The 23,713-nt window shown below is 37.3% G+C and overlaps 1 protein-coding gene across 13 annotated transcripts in view; it reads right to left on the bottom strand.

The window, feature by feature from the left end:
* Nucleotides 1–23,713, bottom strand: part of SLC10A7 (solute carrier family 10 member 7) — a 291,318-nt gene that overhangs the window by 256,657 nt on the left and 10,948 nt on the right. For 11 of the 13 annotated variants that reach the window (XR_004740612.3, XR_013532872.1, XM_035292871.3 and 8 more), the window contains exons 3-4: nucleotides 21,738–21,874; nucleotides 16,314–16,389 (exon numbers count right to left, since the gene is read on the bottom strand). Coding sequence is in view for 9 of the 13 variants with exons in the window: in XM_035292871.3 (XP_035148762.1) it covers nucleotides 16,314–16,389; nucleotides 21,738–21,874 (213 nt within the window). In the remaining 4 variants the exon portion in view is untranslated. The remainder of the gene's footprint in view (nucleotides 1–16,313; nucleotides 16,390–21,737; nucleotides 21,875–23,713) is intronic. The other 2 variants (XR_013532873.1, XR_013532874.1) reach the window with 1 other exon arrangement.

Genomic DNA, 23,713 nt, shown 5'->3' with positions numbered 1-23,713 from the left:
AGGTTATAACAGAAAATACTTACACAAAAAAGCAACTGGCTGGGCATGGTGGCTCATGCCTATAATCCCAACACTTTGGGAGGCTGAGGCAGGTGAATCATGAGGTTAAGAGTTCGAGACCAATCTGGCCAACATAGTGTAACCCCATCTCTACTAAAAGTACAAAAAATTAGCTGGGTGTGGTGGTATGTGCCTGTAATCCCAGCTACTCGGGAGGCTGAGGCAGGAGAACTGTGTGAATCCGGGAGGCAGAGGTTGTAGCAAGCCCAGATCTTGTCACTCTAGTCCAAAAACAAAACAAACTGAAGACCTATAATGCAAACTAGTAAACTGAAATTATCCAGTTTATTAAGTTTATTCAAACACAAATCATCTTATGCTGTAATTTATTGCTTATCTGTTTTACATCTCTTACTGAACTAAAAATTCTATAAATGTACTATGTATATACAGCAAGTTATTGTAAGCACTCAACATGCTTTCGAATAAATAAATGAAGTGAATGAATGAGCAAACTTAGAAGATCAAGTTCTTTTGACAGCAATAATATTGACTGAGAAAACCCAGTTATTTCATCAGTGACAAACCTCTGCAATGATGATAATGCTGATGCTTACTTGATATGTTCCCTTACATCAAGTAAGCAATCCTATGAAATGAGAATACAAATATTATTGCTCCTGGATGAGGAAATCAAAAGCCAGTGAGGTCCAGGACTTACTGAGACCATTAAGTTGGTAATAGTAAAATTAAGCACATGCTTTGATTCCAAGGCAGGGTATTCTGTGCTCAAGATCAGGCAGCCTATCAGCAAAGGTAGTAATATAGTGCCACAGCATGTTAAACTGGAGTTATGTAAATAATTCTCCCCAAGAATAGGACTGGCCCTGATGTCTGAGGCATAGTCAAACCTAAAGATGGGGGTCATATGGCTTTAGCTATAGAGAGAAGAAAAATTCAGAAACAGGAATCTAGCAGGGCTAACACGGTTAGATCAGATCTCTCGAAGATACCATTGGGATAGAAAAGGAACCAGACAAGAAGAAAATAAGAAGTGATGAGAGGTGTGGAAAGAAAATCAGGAGAGATGAGCATCAGGGAAGCAGAAGGAATCTGGAGATGAGTGACTAAGGTATCAGTCATGGAGGATAAGAACTGAGAACTGGCCGCTGGGACTGGTGACTAAAAATCACTGCTAACCTATTAAAAGGGCCCTTTTGGTCAGAGAGGTAAAAATAAAGACAATTTGCAGGTCACCAGGGTTAAATTAGAAAATTCTAAGTTACACAAAAATCTAGGGAAATCTCACAAGGTACATTTCACAAGTTTTATGGAAGCTTAAAAGAAACACAGTCAACTCTTTCTACCTCCTAAGAACTCTCACCCAATCTGGAAGATAAGACTAATACTAAAAGGTAGATACAGTAGAAGAGTAGAGACATAGAATTTCTTGCTGCTGCTATACTTCTGTTCTTTCATCTGTCAAAGCGGGAGAAGTAGCTGTTACTACTTCTCAGAAAGCACACCAGTCAGGAGGCTAAAAAATATATATCTGCCTGCTTGCAAGAAGGCTCAATGCTGACAATGATTTTCATATATAAGATTCCTCCAGGATGCCATTAGCCTTCTACTACAAGCCAAAGCAGTAACCCCATTTAACAGAAAAGAAAGGCAAGGAACAGAAAGGCTAAGTAATTGCTAAAGCGGAGAAAGTGACTGACAGATAGGATTTCTGTTTCACTCCTAGTCCTCTCTGCTGATTAGATCTACTCTAACTGCCTTTATAAATGTTTCAATGAATCTTATCTTAATGCATTGGATTAGCAAGACCAACTCCCTACAGATAATGCAAAATAACCCTGAAATGTTTCATGCCTCACTCATGAGTCAGAAATTGAACTTTCAGTCTCCATTTGGACTGTGATGATCTTGATCTTTCACCTTTAGCAAAAATCTCATAGCTATACTTTTAAAGTTAGTAATGAGTGCTTCATTTGCTTTCCAAGCAGATAGAAAACCTTTTTTAAATACACTCAGACTTCCATGACCTTCATCTATGACTTAAAGACTTCACCACATGTAATAATTTTCTTTGCTCAGGAGACATTCTTAAATTGTCTTTGAAGAGATTTCAGCACCAGCCTCATTGATGAGAGTAAACACACACACACATGCACGCGCACATCTGCGTACTTGTTATCTTTCTTTTATACCCTAAATCTAAATGTTTCTTTAAAATGTATTTGGAATTCGGCATGACTATCAAAAGGTTCTAAAATCCTTCAACCTACTAACTAAAATATAATAAAATGCCAGCTAAATATGCTTGCATTAAAAGAAGCACACTGTTTTAATACTGGACTAGGCAAGACCACAGCCTAATGCTTCAAGTAGCAAACACAGTGTAGATCCCTAACCTGAAGTCTGGCTGTCCCACACAGCGGGGTGGAGCTGACCTCACTTGTGGTACATTTTGTTTTTTTCTACACTAAAATGGAAAAGAATAATTTAATAATAAGTATCACTCTAAAACTATTCCACCATTTGCCTATTTTGGTGAAGCTTATAACATGAAATAGAGATTTTGAATACTGTAATATCACATTAAATGTAAGCTTCTCAAAGTCAGGCACCAGATTGTCAGGTCTCAGAACACAATACCCTAAAGCATGGTGCCTTGGCATACTGAGTACTTCTGAGCTGAGAGAGGCAAGAGGGCCTCAAAAGCAAGATGGTCTCCCTAACCTTCTCCTGCCCTCCTGTCTCCTGTCCCTCTTTCTCTTACCCATGAATGGATCATAGAAACTAGAATTCCTCTACCCCTAGGTGGATCATAGAGAGCAGAAAAGTCACTCCGACTTCCTCCCTTCTCCCCTGAAGATCCTCATGTGATGGGTGTCCTGTCTCACACTAAGGTGAAAACACGTCTTACACAGAAAAGAATCTCAAAAACCTGGCCTTGTTAAGTTGCCCCATTTTATTACCATTAGAGCATACCCCTTTTTTCCAACCATGTTTCTCTACAACCATCCACTTCTTTCATCAGACAGCATAAAAATATAGTTCCCCCTGGCTCTTTGGGTCTTCATTTCTGAAATCACCCATGTCACCTAAAACTTTGGGTAAGTAAATTTGTTATGCTTTTCTCTTGTTAATGTGTCATTTGTTATGACCCTTGTAATGGGTGAGCAAAAGATTACTTTTATTATCCATATTATTCTCTATGGTAGAAAATGGTGTCTTAAGGTTGATGCTTAACAACTGATTGAATATTGTATTCTATTTCTAAAGCTGGATGATGGACATAGAAGCACATACTGTGCTTTAAACTGTGTATATGTGCTGTACACACTTTTTGTAGCTATGATAGATTTCATAATTTTAAAAAGAAGGATATTCTTGAGACCCATCCACTAAATATTCTAACTCAATACATCTAGAGTGGATATAAACAATTTAAGTTTACTTTTCTACTCTTTCAGGTAATGCCAGTGCAAGTGATCCATGAAATCCATTTTAAGAAACAAGCAATCAAAAAACCACAAATAAACATAAATAACATGGCTATCGTCACTGCACTGCTCCTAGTGGTAAAGGTGCCTATTTTCACGGTTTGAATTACCAGGCTTGGTTTTAAACACAGATAACCTAGAGTTTAAATATTACTCCCAGATCTGACTAAAGACTCCTTCCTAACTTGCCCTAACTTTTATCTATTATGATTCTTAATGCCTTTTTCTTTTTTCCTTCAGGTATTTGAAGGCAGATATTCCTTAATTATATTTCTCTTCTACTTGTTTTAATATCTAGGCTCTCAAAATTTTGTAGTTATATAGCTTTGCAACTTTACTTGGAAGTTAAAACTTCATATTCACTCCACATCTTTAGGCAATGGCTTTTAGATGAACTCTTTCTTTTCTCAGCATGCAAAAGAAGCAATATGGAGATAAAAGCAGACAATGCCTCTTTCCCAAACCCTACCTTTCTTGCTTTTTCACTAAACACCAGTATAATATAGAGAAACGAAATATTTCTACAACACTATGAAAACCATGTAACTCCCTCTCCAAACATAGGGAATAATTTTCTAGTTTCTTTTAAAAAATCTTTTTCTTTTATAAAAAAAAAATCTCTGTGATATTTATTGTAAAGTGGAAGTAACTTGAATTTAAAAACAATGATTTGCTTAGCAAGTCTCATCAGGTTTAAAACCTGTGTAAGGCTTTTGGAGGGAAAATATTCAAATTTTTTTATCACAGAATCTTATATTTAGAACAGAAACTTAAACTAAACAAATATATATAGTTTTAAACAATGAATAAGTGTTTATCTTTTCCCTTCCAAGTCAAAATAAAATATAATACATTCTGATTGAGCTTATTTTTGGCAATAAAGTTAGGATTGACTTATTACTTTTTTTTTGATCTTGACTCACTGCAATCTCCGCCTTGTGAGTTCAAGCAATTCTTCTGCCTCAGCCTCTCTAGTAGCTGGGATTACAGGCATGCGCCACCACACCCAGCTAATTTTTGTAGTTTTAGTAGAGACAAGGTTTCCCATGTTGACCAGGCTGGTCTCAAACTCCTGACCTCAGATGATTTCCCCCGCCTTGGCCTCCCAAAGTGCTGGGATTACAAGTATGAGCCACCATACCTGGCCTCATTACCTTTTCTATTACCTAAAAAGGAACTACAACTACATGTACACTCACATACACACAGCCACAATCACCACCAGCTGGCCCATGACAAAACACGCTCTATAGTTTTGCAATTTTGAAAACTTATGTTTAAAATATTCAAATGAATAAATAACAATCACAAATAAGAAACTGACCATGTATCTAGTATTTAAATAAAAATAGTTTAAAATGTAAAATCCACAAAAAAAGACTTTCGGTCAGCTTTACTACTAAACAGTCTTATTTATCTATCTGAGGAATATACTGGCATTTCAGTGTATGTATATACATTGCTATGCACATACATTGAGTTCCTTCTGGGGCTAAAAGTTATAAATTCTAGTTGGCTCACTGCAACAAAAACAACCTAAGTTCTAAGAACAGATTTCTATTAACTAACAAAAAGTAATAAAGTTACTTCTTGCCAAAGTACAACCCATGACAAAATATGTTGGTATAACAATTTTACTGAAAATTATTTAAAATAAAAGGTGTATAAGTAACAGAAACAAATTTCCCCCTAAGGTCTATAACAACTTTGCAAAATAAAAATAATCATTTCAATGACACCATTACAACTGCATACATTCCCAAATCATTAAAAACAAATATGCTATACAACCATACACGTTATTTAGTACATGAGAGCACATATTAAACATGTATATATCACATATAAAGAAATATATAAATATACATGGGCATAAACTAAATGTGAAAAAGGTGATAACACAGAATCCTGAAGGAAAACATTTTCATCCTTATCATAAACACCATCAAGAACAGTTTGCAAGGACAATGCAACACAGAAATATGCCACAGCAATTCTACTGCTGTGTTAAAACCTATGTGAGTACAGAGCTGCTACATGCAAGGCAGAACATCACAGAAAAGCAGAATCAGGGCCTTCATCAAATGGTAGGTGACAGTGGGCCCAGCTTGTGGACCTTTTTATTACATGCATCAACAAATGCATTGTCCATCCTTAGATTACATTCTTTCCAATGTATTATATAAAAGATTAACTTTCTTTCATATTTACTTGAATAAAAGTCTACATTCACTTATCTAGTAACATTATTTCAGGAAAATATTAAACTTTTCAACTACCTTTTCTTGCAGATCATTTTCTCCTACAATGTGGTAGAAATATGAAAATATGAAATAGTCTACTCATAAGAAGGTAGGACCAAACTGTACTATGAAAACTTCATTTCTGAAGCTTGATATTCAAGATTTATGAAAAATTGTATCTAATTGATTGTATCTAATTGATAATAATGAAGCTATATAAATATTTAAAGAAATGGACTAACACTTTTAGAAAACAAAGGAGATATTTCTAAATTCCACATTATTGACAAGCAACATTAATGTAAACAATTTATTGAGGGAATAAACATGTAAGTAGACTTTAGAAGAATCTAATGCTATATGTTACTTTCAAGGATACAGATGAAATGTGAACTTCGGCCAAAAGTTGAGAACAAAAAGGTTTTTTAGCCTCTTAAATCAATTTAGCCTACACACCTCTTAATGGAATTACATTAATCATATTTATCTCTAATCACAGTGGAAAGAAAACCACCGTGCATACGAGTCTAAAACTCCTTTACCTCCTGTATCTCACTAATTATATGGCAAATAGAAATAACTACCTGACATAATGAAACCTTTGGTTAAATCCAGCTATCTGCCAATTTCATTCCTACACTAAGAAGCTAAATGTGCCTTTGAGAAAACACACAACCACAATGCTTGGCTTCATTTTCAATGTGTGTTTATGCATTTCAGCTGGCTCCTTAGTCCAGCCTAGCAGTCCTGCCATCCTCTGAAATTAACTCACTCTCCTCATCTACATGGCAATTGCACACTTTCTCCTCCCTTTTGAAACATCAGTACTACCTACCTCAACATCATTCTTATTAAAAGAGACCAAGTGCACCCCTTCTACCCATCTACACACATCCATATCCACACACTCTGCCATCCCTTCTGTTATTATAAATAAACAGCCCAAGGTCCTATTGAAAGTCATACAACTAAATACCATTTCTCTCTCATTTGATCAAATATATTACTCCAGCATACACACTCTCTCTTATATCAATAGTTTCCTCTCTACTGTACCATTCTCATCATGATACACACATGCTGTTATTTCTACATTAAAAAAATTTCTACCCCACATCCCCTCTTAATACAGCCTCCCTTTCCCCTTTCATCACAGAAAACCTCAGAACAGTTAACTCTACTTCTATCTCTAATTCTGTTCTTCCCACTTTTTTCTTGAGCCCATTCCAAATAAGCTTTTGTCCCAATGCTCCACCAAAACCACTCTGGTCAGGCTGCCAATAACTCCATGTAACATAATTCAGTGGTTAATCTTCAGAATTTACCTTACACAACTTATATGAGCATATTTTACACAGCGAACCAGACCCACCTCCTCAAATGCTTTTTCACATGGCTTCCAAGACACCTGGCTTCGCTGACACAGTAACTCCCCTGTTTTTCCTGCTGTCACTATTGATGCATGTCTCTATTGCCCTTGCTGCTTATTCTTCATTCCCTTGACCTCTTAATGTTGGAGTAATCTAGGGCTCTATCCTTGAACCTCTTCTCTTTTTTATATCTATGCTCTCTCTCTCCAAACCATCTCATCCAATTATGGCTTTAAATACATTTATCCACTGATGATTCCCCAATTTATATCTCTAGTTTAGACCACTCCCTAAACTACCAATTCTAATAGCCCTAATTCTTCATTAGCATTTCCACTTGGATATATATATATTGGGCATCTTATTCCATCAAAAACCCAAACTCTTGATCTAAACCCATATGGCTGACATTATAAGTGCTCACTAATGTCCAGTTCCCTTCTCCTTCAGGGCACATAAATGACAACACATGGCAAGGCCATAAGACTTATTCTGGCCAATTTAATGTGAATAGAAGTGCCATGTATCACTGTCAGCCTGGGCAGTGGAAAGCCCATTTGTGGTTCTCCAATCTTTCTCTCTGTTGTGGCAACTGAAAATGTTGTGTGTTCCATCCAGGAGGTAGACCTACAAGATGGTAGAGCCTCCAATCAATCTGGCATCTTACAAAAGACCTTCCCACTGACCCACATGGGACATGTATCTTGAACAAGAAATAAATATATATTTTTAACCGCTGAGGTTTTGGAGTTCTTAGTGATCCCAGAATAGCCTAGCCTCTGTAGCCTAAGACTCCCCAAACCTGTTCTCACATAGCATACTTCTCATATCAGCAACCTTATCCTTTCAGTTGCTCAACCAAAAACCTTAAAGTCATTCTTGACCCCTCTTTTTCTCTTACGCCCAACATGTAATTCATCAGCATATCCTGTACCTTCAAAATACATCCAGAATCCAATCACCTTTACTGCCTCCACTACCATCCTGCTCTTCAAAACACACTGGTAAAAAATAATAAGACAAGTCACAGACTAGGAAAAAATATTGACAAAGCAAATATCTGATGAAAGAGTTATATCCAAAAGATATAGAATTCTAAATGGTCATCAATAAGTAAACAAATCACCCAATTAAAAAAAAAAAAGAGTTAATAGACATTTCACCAAAGACATATGAATAGCAAATCAACACATGAAAAGATATTCAATGTCACTGGGAATACAAATTAAATTAGAAGCACAATGAGATATCACTATACCATATAAGAATGGGAAAAATTTGAAACACTGAAAATATAGTACCAAATGTTAACTAGGATGTAGAACACTGGAACTCTCATTCACTACTGGTTGGAATGTAAACCTGTGTAACCACTTTAAAACATAGTCTGGTAATTTCTTTAAAAGTTAAACATACACATGTAGTAAAAGAACGCTTGTCTATTGATAGAAATGGTTTACATCAGAAGCTATTTATAGGAAACTTATGACTATTTGTAGATGATTCTTGGTTGAAAAGTACTAAAACTTACACCTACTGGATGATATACCCATTCCACTCCTAGGTATTCCCAAGGAAATGAGCATAATATTATATGTAAACTTAAGATTTCTACATGAATAGCCAAAAATTAGAAACTGCCCAAATTTCCAACAACAGGTGAATGGATAAACAATTTGTAGTATATCTATACCAAACACTACTTCTCAGCAATAAAAGGCACTAAATTATTAATGAACACAACATAGATGAATCTTAAAATAAGTATGCTTGGTTAAAAAAAAAAAGAAAAGATTACGAAAAAAGCACACAATGTATGATTTCATTGCACAAAACTCTAAAAAATGCAAACTAATCTATAGTGATAGAGAGCAGATCAGTGGTTGCCTAGGGAAGCCTGGGAAGAGCGGTGTTGAGAAGGACAGAAGGAAGGAATGTCAAAGGGATGTAGAAAACTCTTTGAGGATGTATACATGGAGATGGATATACATATGGATATGGTCACTATCTTGATTGTGAAGATAGTTTTACAAATGTACACATATGTCAAAACATTAAACTGTTTATGTTTATACAGTTTGTCATATGTCAATGATACTTCCATAAACCTGTTTTCAAAAAGAATTCAGCAGGTATTCAATATTTTTGGAAAGCATAAAGTGGATGGAAATGAAATAGATGTTGAAAGCAGAATCCTAAGAATGAACTGAAATGGAAACTCATTATATCTCCCCTCCTTTAACAGCATATTTTTTTCTAAATGAGAGAATATAACTAGAAAAGGAGAAATAAGCTATACAAATGAATGTCCCTCAGTATACAGTTGTAGGGCCTTTCAACCAAGGAAGAATCCCCTATAAGAAGCTTCTGCATTAGACAATAGCTACCCCAATATACAAATACAATTATTGTGTCACAGTCCCCTAGCAGTCGAATAATCTCTTTGAATTCATCTAAGAAACCTAGCCTAATTTCCCCTTTTTATGTCATCTTCACTTGCCATTAAACATATTGAACTTTTTCCCATCAATTTAGTTTGCTAAAATTTCTTTAAGAATGTAGGAATAGCTGTACTAGATGTCCTCAGTCTGTGAAACTTGGATGAAAAATGCCTTTCCCAGGTTTTCTCTGTCCTTTGTCTCCCAATTTTCCACTGAGAAAAAAGAAAAATTAGAGGGAGGACTCAAGATGGCGCTGTGAGAACAACCCAGGATTGGAGCTCTCGTTGAATCCGCAAACGGTGAGTCTGAGCTGCATTTCCAGACTGATCTTTGTTGCCCACAGAACGGGGAAACTCCCAAGTATAAAAAAGACACGGGACGCCAGGCAGTAGGTCTGCCTGGCGAAGCCGGCAGCCGGGGCGGCGGCGGCCGGCCCTACCCAGCAATCCCCACAGGGCGCACCTGTCCGGGTGCCCTGTTGAACTGGCAACCTGAGACTTGAGAGGGCTGGACTTGAGACTCAACGAGACTTGGACAGTAGGCCAGCCCAGGGGATTGCAGGGACAGATCGTTTGGGATACCCAGTGGGACAAACAAAACCGTGATTTCAAACTATCCCGAGCAGACGGTCCGAGACGCTCTGTGGGGGAGGGGCGTCCACCAATACCAAGGCAACCCGACCCAACTGAGATACACGCCCACAGCTGACGCAGCCTGCCGTTGCTGAGGCAACACGCTACAACCAAGAGACTCCGCTGCAGGGCGTGGCGGAGACCACAGCAGAGCCTGAAGGAACAGGGCAAATCACACAACAGCAGGGCGAAGCCTCGGCAGCCAAACAGTGGCTAGTCTGCCTTCTAGCTGGGCAGGACACCTCATCGGACATCGAAAAATAAAGCCCGAACCCCCCAACACAGAACATTTGAGAAAAAAAGGGTTTTTTTTAATGAGCTCTGTTGCAGCAGAATCAAACATAGCAGCCTAACAGCCCTGAATGAACAACAGAGCCGACAGCTCAGCAATTGAGCTCCAAAAAGTACAGACTGTCTCCTCAAGCAGCTCCCTGACCCCTCTATATCCAAAAGACTGACATTTGGCAGGCATCATCCTGGGACAAAGACAGCAGAAAAAGAAACGGGTAGCATCCCTCACTGTGCCACAGCTGCTAGAGGTGCACCCCAGAGAAGCAGGGCCTGGAGTGGACCTCAGCAGTCGTACAGCGAAGGGGCTAGGCTGGTAGAAGGAAAACCAAGTAACAGAAATACTTCATCATCAACAATCTGGGTGTCCACTCAGAGACCCAATCGAAAAGTCAGCAACTACGCAGACGACAAGCGGATAAACCCACAAAGATGGGAAGAAACCAGCGAAAAAAGGAGGAAAACACCCGAAACCAGAACACCTCACCTCCTAGAAAGGAAAAAAATTCCTCACCAGCAAGGGAGCAAAGCTGGACAGAGAATGACTGTGACGAAATGACGGAATTAGACTTCAGAAGGTGGATAATGAGAAACTTCTGTGAGCTAAAAGAACATGTATTAAATCAATGCAAAGAAACTAAGGACCTTAAAAAAACATATGAGGAAATGATAACAAGAATGGATAACTTAGAGAGGAATATGAATGAATTAAAGGAGCTGAAAAACACAATACGAGAACTTCGCAAAGCATGCACAAGTTTCAATAGCCGAATTGACCAAGCAGAAGAAAGAATACCTGAAGTCAAAGACCAACTCAATGAAATAAAACGAGAAACCAAGATTAGAGAAAAAAGCGCAAAAAGGAATGAACAAAGTCTCCAAGAAATGTGGGACTATGTGAAAAGACCTAACCTACGTTTGATAGGTATACCAGAAGGGGACGAAGAGAATGAATCCAAGCTGGAAAATACTCCTCAGGACATCATCCAGGAAAACTTCCCCCACCTAGCAAGACAGGCCAACACTCAAATGCAGGAAATACAGAGAACACCACAAAGATATTCCGCAAGAATGGCAACCCCAAGGCACATAATCATCAGATTCAACAAGGTTGAAATAAAGGAGAAAATACTAAGGGCAGCCAGAGAGAAAGGTCGAGTTACCCACAAAGGGAAGCCCATCAGACTCACAGCAGATCTCTCGGCAGAAACACTACAAGCCAGAAGAGAGTGGGGGCCAATATTCAACATTCTTAAAGAAAATAACTTTCAACCCAGAATTTCATATCCAGCTAAACTGAGATACAGAAGTGAAGGAAAAATAAAATCCTTTGCGAACAAGCAAGTACTCAGAGATTTTGTCACCACCAGGCCTGCTTTACAAGAGCTCCTAAAAGAGGCACAACACATAGAAACGAACAACCAGTACCAGCCATTCCAAAATCACACTAAAAGTAAAAGAGCATCAACATAATGAAGATTCTACAACAACTAACAGGCAAAACAGCCACTTAGCATCAAAATGGCAGTATCAAATTCACACATAACAATATTAACCCTAAATGTAAATGGACTAAATGCACCAATCAAAAGACACAGACTGGCAAATTGGATAAAAAGCCAAAACCCATCAGTGTGCTATATCCAGGGAACCCATCTCACATGCAAGGATACACAAAGGCTCAAAATAAAGGGATGGAGGAAGATTTACCAAGCGAATGGAGAGCAAAAAAAACCAGGAGCTGCAATTCTCATCTCTGATAAAATAGACTTTAAAGCAACAAAGATCAAAAGAGACAAAGAAGGCCATTAAATAATGGTAAAAGGATCGATAAAACAAGAAGAGCTAACGATCCTAAACATATATGGACCCAATGCAGGAGCACCCAGATACATAAGGCAAGTTCTTAATGACTTACAAAGAGACTTAGACTCCCACACAATAATAGTGGGAGACTTTAACACTCCACTGTCAATATTAGACAGATCAACCAGACAGAAAATCAACAAAGATATCCAGGGCTTGAACTCAGACCTGGAACAAGCAAACCTGATAGACATTTACAGAACTCTCCACCCCAAATCCACAGAATATACATTCTTCTCAGCACCACATCACACCTACTCTAAAATTGACCACATAATTGGAAGTAAAGCACTGCTCAACAAATGCAAAACAACTGAAATCATAACAAACAGCCTCTCAGACCATGGTGCAATCAAGTTAGAACTCAGAATACAGAAACCAACCCAGAACCGCACAGCTTCATGGAAACTGAACAACTGGCTCTTGAATGTTGACTGGGTAAACAATGAAATGAAGTCAGAAATAAAGAAGTTCTTCGAAACCAATGAGAACGAAGACACAACATGCCAGAAACTCTGGGACACATTTAAAGCAGTCTCTAGAGGAAATTATATAGCAATAAGTGTCCATATGAGGAGAATGGAGAGATCCAATATTGACACCCTATCGTCAAAATTGAAAGAGCTAGAGGAGCAAGATCAAAAAACTCAAACCCCAGCAGAAGACAAGAAATAACTAAGATCAGAGCTGAACTGAAGGAGATTGAGATACGAAAAACCCTTCAAAGAAATCAATAAATCCAAGAGCTGGTTTTTTGAAAAGATCAACAAAATAGACAGACCACTAGCCAGACTGATTAAAAAGAAAAGAGAGAACAACCAAATAGATGCAATAAAAAATGATAAAGGGGAAATCACCACAGATTCCACAGAAATTCAAACCATCATCAGAGAATATTACAAACAACTCTATGCACATAAACTAGTAAACCTGGAAGAAATGGATAAATTCCTGGACTCCTGCATCCTCCCAAGCCTAAACCAGGAGGAAGCTGAAACTACGAATAGACCAATAACAAGGTCAGAAGTCGAGGCAGCAATTAAGAGCCTACCACACAAAAAAAGCCCAGGTCCAGATGGGTTCACAGCCGAATTCTACCAGACACACAAAGAGGAGCTGGTACCATTCCTTCTAAAACTATTTCAAACAATCCAAAAAGAGGGAATACTTCCCAAATCATTTTACGAGACCAACATCATCCTGATACCAAAACCCAGCAGAGACCCAATAAGAAAAGAAAACTTCAGGCCAATATCCATGATGAACACAGATGCAAAAATCTTCAATAAAATATTGGCAAGCCGAATGCAACAGCAAATCAAAAAACTTATTCACCATGATCAAGTAGGATTCATCCCGGGGATGCAAGGCTGGTTCAACATACGCAAGTCTATCAACGTAATTCACCACATAAACAGAACCAAAAACAAAAACCACATGATTATCTCAATTGACGCAGAGAAGGCATTTGACAAAATTCAACAGCCCTTTATGCTAAAAACCCTCAAGAAACTCGGTATCGATGGAACGTATCTCAAAGTAATAAAAGCTATTTATGACAAACCAACAGCCAATATCATACTGAATGGGGAAAAACTGGAAGCATTCCCTTTGAAATCTGGCACTAGACAAGGATGCCCTCTTTCACCACTCCTATTCAATATAGTTCTGGAAGTCCTAGCCAAAGCAATCAGGCAAGAAAAAGAAATAAAGGGTATTCAAATAGGAAAGGTGGAAGCCAAATTGTCTCTATTTGCAGACGACATGATAGTATACCTAGAAGACCCCATCACCTCAGCCCAAAAACTCCTGAAACTGATAAGCAACTTCAGCAAAGTCTCAGGATATAAAATCAACGTGCAAAAATCACAAGCATTCATCTACACCAATAACAGACTTAAAGAAAGCCAAATCAAGAGCGAACTGCCATTCACAATTGCTACAAAAAGAATAAAATACCTTGGAATACAACTCACAAGGAACGTAAGAGACCTCTTCAAGGAGAACTACAAACCACTGCTCAACGAAATCAGAGAGGACACAAACAGATGGAGAAACATTCCATGTTCATGGTTAGGAAGAATTAATATCATGAAAATGGCTATGCTGCCCAAAGTAATTTACAGAATCAACGCTATCCCCATCAAGCTACCATTGACTTTCTTCACAGAACTGGAAAAAACCACCATGAACTTCATATGGAACCAAAAGAGAGCCCGCATAGCCAAGTCAATTCTAAGCAAAAAGAACACAGCGGGGGGCATCACACTACTGGATTTCAAACTATACTACAAGGCTACAGTAATCAAAACAGCATGGTACTGGTACCAAAACAGAGATATAGACCAATGGAACAAAACAGAGGCACCGGAGGCAACACAACATATCTACAACTATACAATCTTTGATAAACCTGACAAAAACAAGCAAGGGGGAAAGGATTCCCTGTTTAACAAATGGTGTTGGGAAAACTGGCTAGCCATGTGCAGAAAGCAGAAACTGGACCCCTTCCTGACACCTTACACTAAAATTAGCTCCAGATGGATTAAAGACTTAAACATAAGACCTGGCACCATAAAAACCCTAGAAGGAAATCTAGGCAAAACTATCCAGGACATAGGAGTAGGCAAGGACTTTATGAACAAAACACCAAAAGCATTGGCAACAAAAGCCAAAATAGACAAATGGGACCTAACGAAACTCCACAGCTTCTGCACGGCAAAAGAAACAGTCACAAGAGTGGATCGGCAACCAACAGAATGGGAAAAGATTTTTGCAGTTTACACATCTGACAAAGGGCTGATATCCAGAATTTACAAAGAACTCAAACGGATTTACAGGAAAAAAACAAACAAGCCCATTCAAAAGTGGGCAAAGGATATGAACAGACACTTTACGAAAGAAGACATATATGAGGCCAACAATCATGTGAAAAAATGCTCATCGTCACTGGTCATCAGAGAGATGCAAATCAAAACCACATTGAGATACCATCTCACGCCAGTTAGAATGGCGATCATTACAAAATCTGGAGACAACAGATGCTGGAGAGGATGTGGAGAAAAAGGAACACTTTTACACTGTTGGTGGGAGTGTAAATTAGTTCAACCATTGTGGAAGACAGTGTGGCGATTCCTCAAGGCCTTAGAAATAGAAATTCCATTTGACCCGGCAATCCATTACTGGGTATATATCCAAAAGACTATAAATCGTTCTACTATAAGGACACATGTACACGAATGTTCATTGCAGCACTGTTTACAATAGCAAAGACCTGGAATCAACCCAAATGCCCATTGATAATAGACTGGATTGGAAAAATGTGGCACATATACACCATGGAATATTATGCAGCAATCAGAAATGATGAGTTTGTGTCGTTTGTAGGGACATGGATGAATCTGGAGAACGTCATCCTCAGCAAACTGACACAAGAACAGAAAATGAAACACCGCATATTCTCACTCATAGGTGGGTGATGAAAAATGAGAACACATGGACACAGAAAGGGGAGTACTAAACACTGGGGTCTATTGGGGGAAAAAGGGGAGGGCCAGTGGGAAGGGGAAGTGGGGAGGGATAGCCTGGGGAGAAATGCCAAATGTGGGTGAAGGGGAGAAGGAAAGAAAAGCACACTGCCATGTGTGTTCCTACGCAACTGTCTTGCATGCTCTGCTCATGTACCCCAAAACCTAAAATCTAATAAAAAATTAAAAAAAAAAGAAAAATCACCATCTCTATGTCACTCGTCTCCCTTGCTCTTTTCTTTGAAATCCGAATTCCACCCATCAGAATCAATTTTAGCATCCTGCTAGTATCTGAGTACGTCCCCTTCTTTCACAAGCTGCTATGGCTAGGAGTTTTCTGCAACATCACCACTTCATGTTCAAAACTATGATATAATTTTGAAATAAAAGCACAGCATGCACTTATGTTTAAATAAGTTAGCCCCATGACTCACCTCATTTCCACCAACTGCCTTGGTTAAAATCACTGCAGAAGACACAGGCGGAGGCATGCAACCTACTGTCTGCAAACTGAAAAGTAAAAGAAAATCCAACTATAAATAGTTTTTTAAAAATCATAGACAGCTTTCACTACATTCATTCTAAAATAGTGGAGCTGAGCAAATGAAAATAAGAGCATATGTATTGATGCACATGCCCTGTTGAATTTAGACAATTCTACACAATGCAATGTGGCTTACAAGATGCTGCAAATGTACAGGTTCTAATCTCTTATGCTCTTCCATAGGCATGAGTGGGTCTATTTTAAGTTATTTAAGCCCTTATCATACAATTCAAAAAGCAGTCAAGGAATAGTGAGTGCAGTCATTGAAAAATAACCAAAATGGCTAATCATTTGGTAAATGTATATAATCTTAAGTTATTTTTAGGTAAAGTAAAAAATACTTGCCCTACATTTTTTTTGTAGAAAGTCTCTTGGTAAACTAAACCTTCAAAACCACTTCCAAAGTTCAAAAATACTTAACAAGACACCAGCTTATGTCTTTAGATTACTTTCTATAAAACAGCAGTTTTCAATCTTTAATCTCATAAAAGACATTTTAATGTTGTAACAGTATAGCAACAGGCACGACACAATCATATACTTCTTGCATTCGGATTCTGTAGTAAATTCTAGTATCTATTCTCAATTTGGTTTTTATTAAATTATGTGCACATGCCCAAGATCATGACAGGTCTTTTCTCTTAGTTTAGGACAGAAAATAAATTGCATAACAAGCAAATGAAACTATGAGTAGTAAACTTAAGTACTATAATTTTTTTAATTATTTCAAAATTCATATAGAATATACCTTCTGGGGAGAACAAGTAGCTGGTCTAAGTGGAAACCGTATATAGGGCATAGAAGAAACAGAGGATCTGACTTAAGATTTTGAATGAGTATGATTAAAGGTTACAGTTGACCATTCAACAACACAGATTTGAACTGTAAGAACCCACTTATACATGAACTTCTTCTGCCTCTGCCACCCTTGAGACAGCAAGACCTCTTCCTCTTCTTTAATCCATTCAATGTGAAGATGACAAAAATGAAAACCTACTTAATGATCCATTTGCACTTAAAATATATTTTTCTTCCTTATAATTTTAATAGGTTTCTTTTCTCTAGCTTAATTGTAAGAATATAATATGTAGTATATAAAATATATGTTAATCAACTCTTTATGTTACAGGTAAGGCTTCCAGTCCACAGGCTTATAGTTAAGTTTTGGGGTAATCAAAAGTTATATGTGGATTTTCAACTGCATGGGTGTTGGCACCTCTAAGTCCTACAATGTTCAAGGGTCAACTCTTTTTTTTTTTTTAACTCATTTTACTCATATTTTTACTCATTTTTGTAAGAATATATTATCTAAACTTTATGCAATGGATTTACATCAGCTCTGAAACAGGAAAAAAAATAAAAATGTTTAAACTCATTTTAATTGAAGCATAAGAAAATACATTTTATGCAATTTCCAGGTCAATTCCACTCAATATGGTCTTCTTTCCAGGTCTATTTCTCCAAAAGCTACTAGAGAGGTCTGTCCCATTATAAATTCATAATCTCTGAGCCTTCCTTAGAGTCCACTATCATCATCACTAATACTGAGCATCTGCCATTTGTAGTAGACATGAAACACTGTACATACTATCTCATTTATTCCTCAAAAGTTATATTTAAGATAAATGTTATTATAATTCCCATCTTACTGAAAACTGAAGTGAAGAATGAAAAGTAACTCACAAAGCCACCTATCTGGGGTAAAACTTTCATGGGTCAAAGACTTACCTAGGCCTCTCACTTCAGTCTCTCTATCTCCCCTACTCCCAATACTAGGACAGATGCTCTCAGGCATTTTCAATTTTTCTAGCTTTTTCATCCCTCCTCTTCTGGCCCCTTCCCTTCTATGTACAAAAAAGCAAAATTCTCATATCTTTAAAAAGACAAAAATTTTGCTTGAACCCAGGAGGCGGAGGTTGCAGTGAGCCAAGATCACACCACTGCATTCCAGCTCGGCAACAGAGCAAGATGCCATCTCAAAAAGAAAAAGACAAAAATTTGCCAACTATATGTTGAATACATATATCTTCTATGGGTAAAATCCTACAGGAAGGAATTATAAGAAAGAAGTAAAAACACTATTCCTGCCTTCAAGGAGCCAGAAGAGTCAATACACAAATGGAGATAACTAATAGCAAAATGAGTGGTGCCACCTCCTCAGGATACACCTACTTTTCTCACTGTGACTCATTTTTGACCTTTAAAAAGTACCTGCCTCCATGGCCCCACTGATCGTTCTCTTTTTACTTCTCTGAAATGAGACTTCTGCCCCCTCTACTAGTAATAGTAACCTTAAAGTAACCAGGAATCTGCAAATCACCAAATCTGGCCTCTTTTTCCCCATATTCATTCTGCTTACATTCTTACTTCTCAGAGCACTTTAATATTTAGCTTCTGTCTTTTAAACCAGCCCACTCTGCGTTGTTTGTTGGTGGTGGTGGGTGGTGGTGGGTTTTTTTGTTTGTTTGTTTTTGTTGCCTCTCCTGACATCTTTTCAATCTTATTTTCAATCTGTAGGAATACTTTCAAGTTTATATTTTTTAGCCCTAACTACAGTTCCCAAATTTGTAGCTGCCTATGACTGCCACCTTAAACTAAGCATGTCTAATATTGTATTTATATTTGTTTTCCAAGTTTATTGAGATATAATTGACAAGCAAATATTGTATAAATTTATGGCATATAACATGATGTTTTGACATATATATATATATATATATATATCCTGTGAAATTATTACCACAATCCAACAAATTAATGTATATATCTACTCTCTTAGCAATTTTCTAGTTTATGTTATTAACTCTAGTCACCATGCTGTACAACAGATCTCCAGAATAATTCATATATTTTCTAAAAATAAACTTCCCCTCTGAATTTACATATTTTTTGGTCAATGGGACCATTTTTTTCATAATAATCCAGTTTGAAACTTTGAAGTTATACGTGACTCCACTTGCTCCTCAAAAATCAATCTGTCACCACAACGAACTTTCCATTCTCCTCCATGACTATTGCCAGCATCCCTGTCCAGATGCTTCTCAACTAATCTGGACACTTACAAAGGCCTGTTCAATGTTCTCCCTACCTCACTCTGTCCGTTTACTATGCCAGATAAGGAGCATGTGCTCAGAATATCTTTATTTCATCAACTTAAATATGATTCTGCAACCCCTTCTAGTTAACATACTAAGTATACACTTTCAAATTAGGGAGGAGAAGGGAAAAAACACTAAGCTAGGAAAGGCTTTCTCTAAGTCAATTAGGGTAAGGGTATACTCCTTTAAATTCAACATCGTCAAGTCAAAATTGTTTGTATTATTTAGCACATTGAGATTACAAGCTGTCCGATACATCTTCCTTAGTAGCCACTTCTTAACATGTTGTTATTTGCTTGTTTAGCATTTTTAACAGCTCTCTCTCCATCATCTATAGCTTCAAATGCAACCCCCTCAGCTCAATAGTTCAGGCCTTCTGCAAACTGACCCCATGGAAATGTTTTATCTTTGTATACTATTAATGTCTCGTATTTGAAATCTCTAAAAGTATCCAGCCTTTGCTGAACTACTTATTATTTAACTGATCACACCACTCATCCGACAAATCACATGGTGCCCCATTTTAGTGATTACTAGGTTTCAGATATATATATATATATATATATATATATATATATATATATATATATATATATATCCTACATAACCAACTAGGTTGGAAGTTCCCAGGAGACAATAAAAATGAGTAAATATATTTGCATTCCTTGAGTGCTCTACACATGGCAGATAATTCAGTAACTATTGGTTCTTGATATGCATAATACATTGTTGCTCTAAAATGATTTTATCATATTTATGTGGCATTATATACTTCTTCATGAAATTTGATATTCATTCTTGCAAACTAAATCTGGCCAAAACAGCACTCTTGATTTCCACCATTCCTCCTTACCTAGCTTCCCCCCTTAAGTAAATGATGCTACCAATTACCCAGTGGTTCATACCTAAAGCCCAGAAGTCACCCTTGGTTCCTCTGTCCTTCTACATCCTCCCCACCCATCACTGCTGAAAGCTCTAACTTTAAAATCTATCTGGCGCACATTAATTTCTCTCTATTGAACTGCTACCTCACCACTACTCTCTGAGTTAATTTCTCTCAGGCCCCTCTACTATCTCTTTTCCACATAGCAACCGGAAGAATCATTTGCAAACATAAAGCAGACCACATCACTCCCTCATTTCAGTCCCTCCAATAACTTCCTGTAGCACTCAGAATAAAATCCGAAAGCTACACCATGGCCTATAAGGCTCTACATATCTCACTCCTGCCTACTTTTCTACTGCTAAGACAAGGTATTTTTCTTCTACATCACCAGGCTCTGGCCTTCCTGGCTGCTTTACTGACTAAAAAACACAACAGGCTTGATCCTGCCCTACAGCCTTTGTACATTCTGTTTTCTTTCTCTAGAACATTCTACCTCCTGAACTCTGAAATCGAAATTAATCACCAGCCTGCCTACCCAACCACATTCACATACCTCACTGTTTTGCTCTTTTTACATCACCTATCTCTATCTTGCTCATCTACTTACTTGTTTATTGATACGGCACCCCCGAGACTCCCCAACAAGCAAAACTAACTGGCATTTCTCTGTTGTTTCTCCAATATTTATAATAACTCCTGAAACAAAGTAGAAGCTATATAAATAGTTTGAATCAATGAATAAGTAATTTCAATTGATATCCCCAACATCATTGGTAAGCAAGCAGTAAAACTATGATTATCCTCCTTTTCTAGACAAAGAAACTGACATTAAAAACTATTTTAAAACTTTGCTCAAAGTAGTATATTAGGGATATGGTCAGAATTCAATCTTCAGGCTCTGAGTTCTAATAACTATTATATTAAACATAAAACAGAATAAAATGTAAATGTTTATCCCACATATATGAATTTTTTTCTTTCTTACATGTATTTCTAAAACACACATTATACTCAGCCATTATCTAATGACATTGCTATCCAATTGACATGCATCTGCTAGTCCCTTCCATTTTTCTTCTAAGACCATTCTTAAAAATTCTCCAGAAAGTACTCATCCTAAAACCTTAGGATGAAGCATAAAGGTATATCTTAAGATTCTGTTAATATGAACCACCTTGATGAAACATTATTGTTTTAAAGGAAAACAAAGATGTGTTTTTACTTCCTTTTAAGATAACACATAAGCCCTTTTGTATATAGTTGCCATAGAAACAATGTCTCTAGAGATGCCCCATTAAAAGTGGACTCACTTTTAAAGATTTAAACATACCCTTTTAAAAGCCATTCATTGATGGGTGTGATTGATAAAAGCTGAAGAAAAAGCCATATTGTTGCTGGGAAGAATGCAAGTGTGAAGATCTGAATAAAAAGATGCAGTTTTAAATGCACCAAAGCACTGGTCAGCTCCTGGAAAAAATGAAGGAGACAAAATAAACAAAGGTAAGAAAACTATTCCTGAGAGGAGATCGCTACTAAAATAACATCACATGAGCTAGTTTTTAATTTTGAGTTTTTTCATAGCTGAAATTTTTATCCATAAGTATATGCATATGAGACAGAATGCAAGAGAAAAAAGTTACTCATGATAGTTATAAAGCGTTTTTGTATAAAATTTCTTAAATATTCTTTTTCAAGTTTCTTTAAAATATACAATATGCCCTCACAAATCAGATTTGTAAAATTCTGGACCAGGACTAAGCTAACTATATACCAGCATAGATTTGGGGATTGTTGAACAGCATACATATATGTTTACCTACATAAAATCATAAATTTTTTCCAAAAAACTAATAATACCTATCACATTTCAACCAAACACAGTAATTAAACTCTATTCACTGCACCAAGGCTATAGGCCTCAATTTGACAAGATGTTACTAAATCTACAAATAATACTTTAAAAAATATTTCCCTCAATGATAGTCTCTAACTTAGAATGGCATTTCTTTCCACAATCTACTCACTAGATTCTTGGTTAACATTAACTGAATACCAGCTTTATGCCATAATCTGAGCTTGTCACTTTACATGTTATCTCACTTAATCCTCACAAGAAACCCCATTAAGTAGATACTATTATTCCTGTTTTACTGATGAAGAAATTGAAGTTGAGAGCTACTGTATGGTGAAGATCAGAACTAAAGCCCTTTCTGGCATGCTAGCAACCCCATGCCTGTTTCTCCCACTGCTGCCCCAATGGGGTAAAAATGCACATTAAACGTAACAAACCAGGCACATGTTATAAGGTTGACAACTAAAAAAGGGATAATTAGTTAACTTCTGGGGTTCATATATATATAAATTAACAAATATTTGCATTTGAGTTTATATTATGTTGAAATAAAAACAAAATGGAAAACCAAAATAACACAAAATTGGAAAGTAGTAGAAAAAGTATATTCCTTTAAAACAAGCAAGTGATCATTAAAGCATATTCAACTATGCCAGAGTCACTGGTTATAAGTATAGAACTGTAATGGCCCCCTTGTTCAAGTAAGACGTTCAAGAGATCCTCAGCCTCAGAGACATTAGCCAAAGTTTATCAGCTTAATCAACAGTACATTAATGCAGACTCATTGGCTCCACCACATTCTGAGATTAGTCTCATCACTTTTCACTGTCTATCTCCCAGTGTGGAGATAAACAAAGCAGTTCCTTCCTGTTAGGTCACAAGACATCCCTAAATGACATCTAAAGAATTTCTGGTAATCTGAGTCTAATTTGGGACCACTGGAAAACACAGCCTACCAGAAGTCACATTTGGTTCTGGGATCAGACCTAAGAGAAAGCAAGCCATCCTTACAGTGAATTGGAACTCTTAGAGCTCCACTCCAGAGAAAACTTGAGCACCTGTAGTTCAGAGAATTCTCAACAGTCTTGAAGCCAAATCTCATTTAAATATACTCAGAGCCATTTGATAAGCACTAAACAAATATTAGTATTTTTACTTTTTAAAATACCATAATGAAATGATTAGCCAGAATAAACTAAGGCATTTGCATATACTTTTTCTTTTTGAGATGGTATTTCCCTCTTTTCATCCAGGTTGGGGTGCAATGGTGTGATCTTGGCTCACTGAAACCTCCGCCTCCTGAGTTCAAGTGATTCTCCTGCCTCAATCTCCCAGGTAGCTGGGATTACAGGTGCCCACCACCATGCCAGGCTAATTTTTGTATTTTTAGTAGAGATGGGGTTTTGCCATGTTGGCCAGGCTGGTCTCAAACTCCTGACCTCAGGTGATTCACT

Source organism: Callithrix jacchus, chromosome 3 (genome assembly GCF_049354715.1).
Source record: "Callithrix jacchus isolate 240 chromosome 3, calJac240_pri, whole genome shotgun sequence".
NCBI classification, from domain to species: Eukaryota; Metazoa; Chordata; class Mammalia; order Primates; family Cebidae; genus Callithrix; species Callithrix jacchus.
The sequence above is the reverse complement of the archived record's forward strand: the minus strand, read 5'-3'. Positions and strand labels throughout refer to the sequence as shown.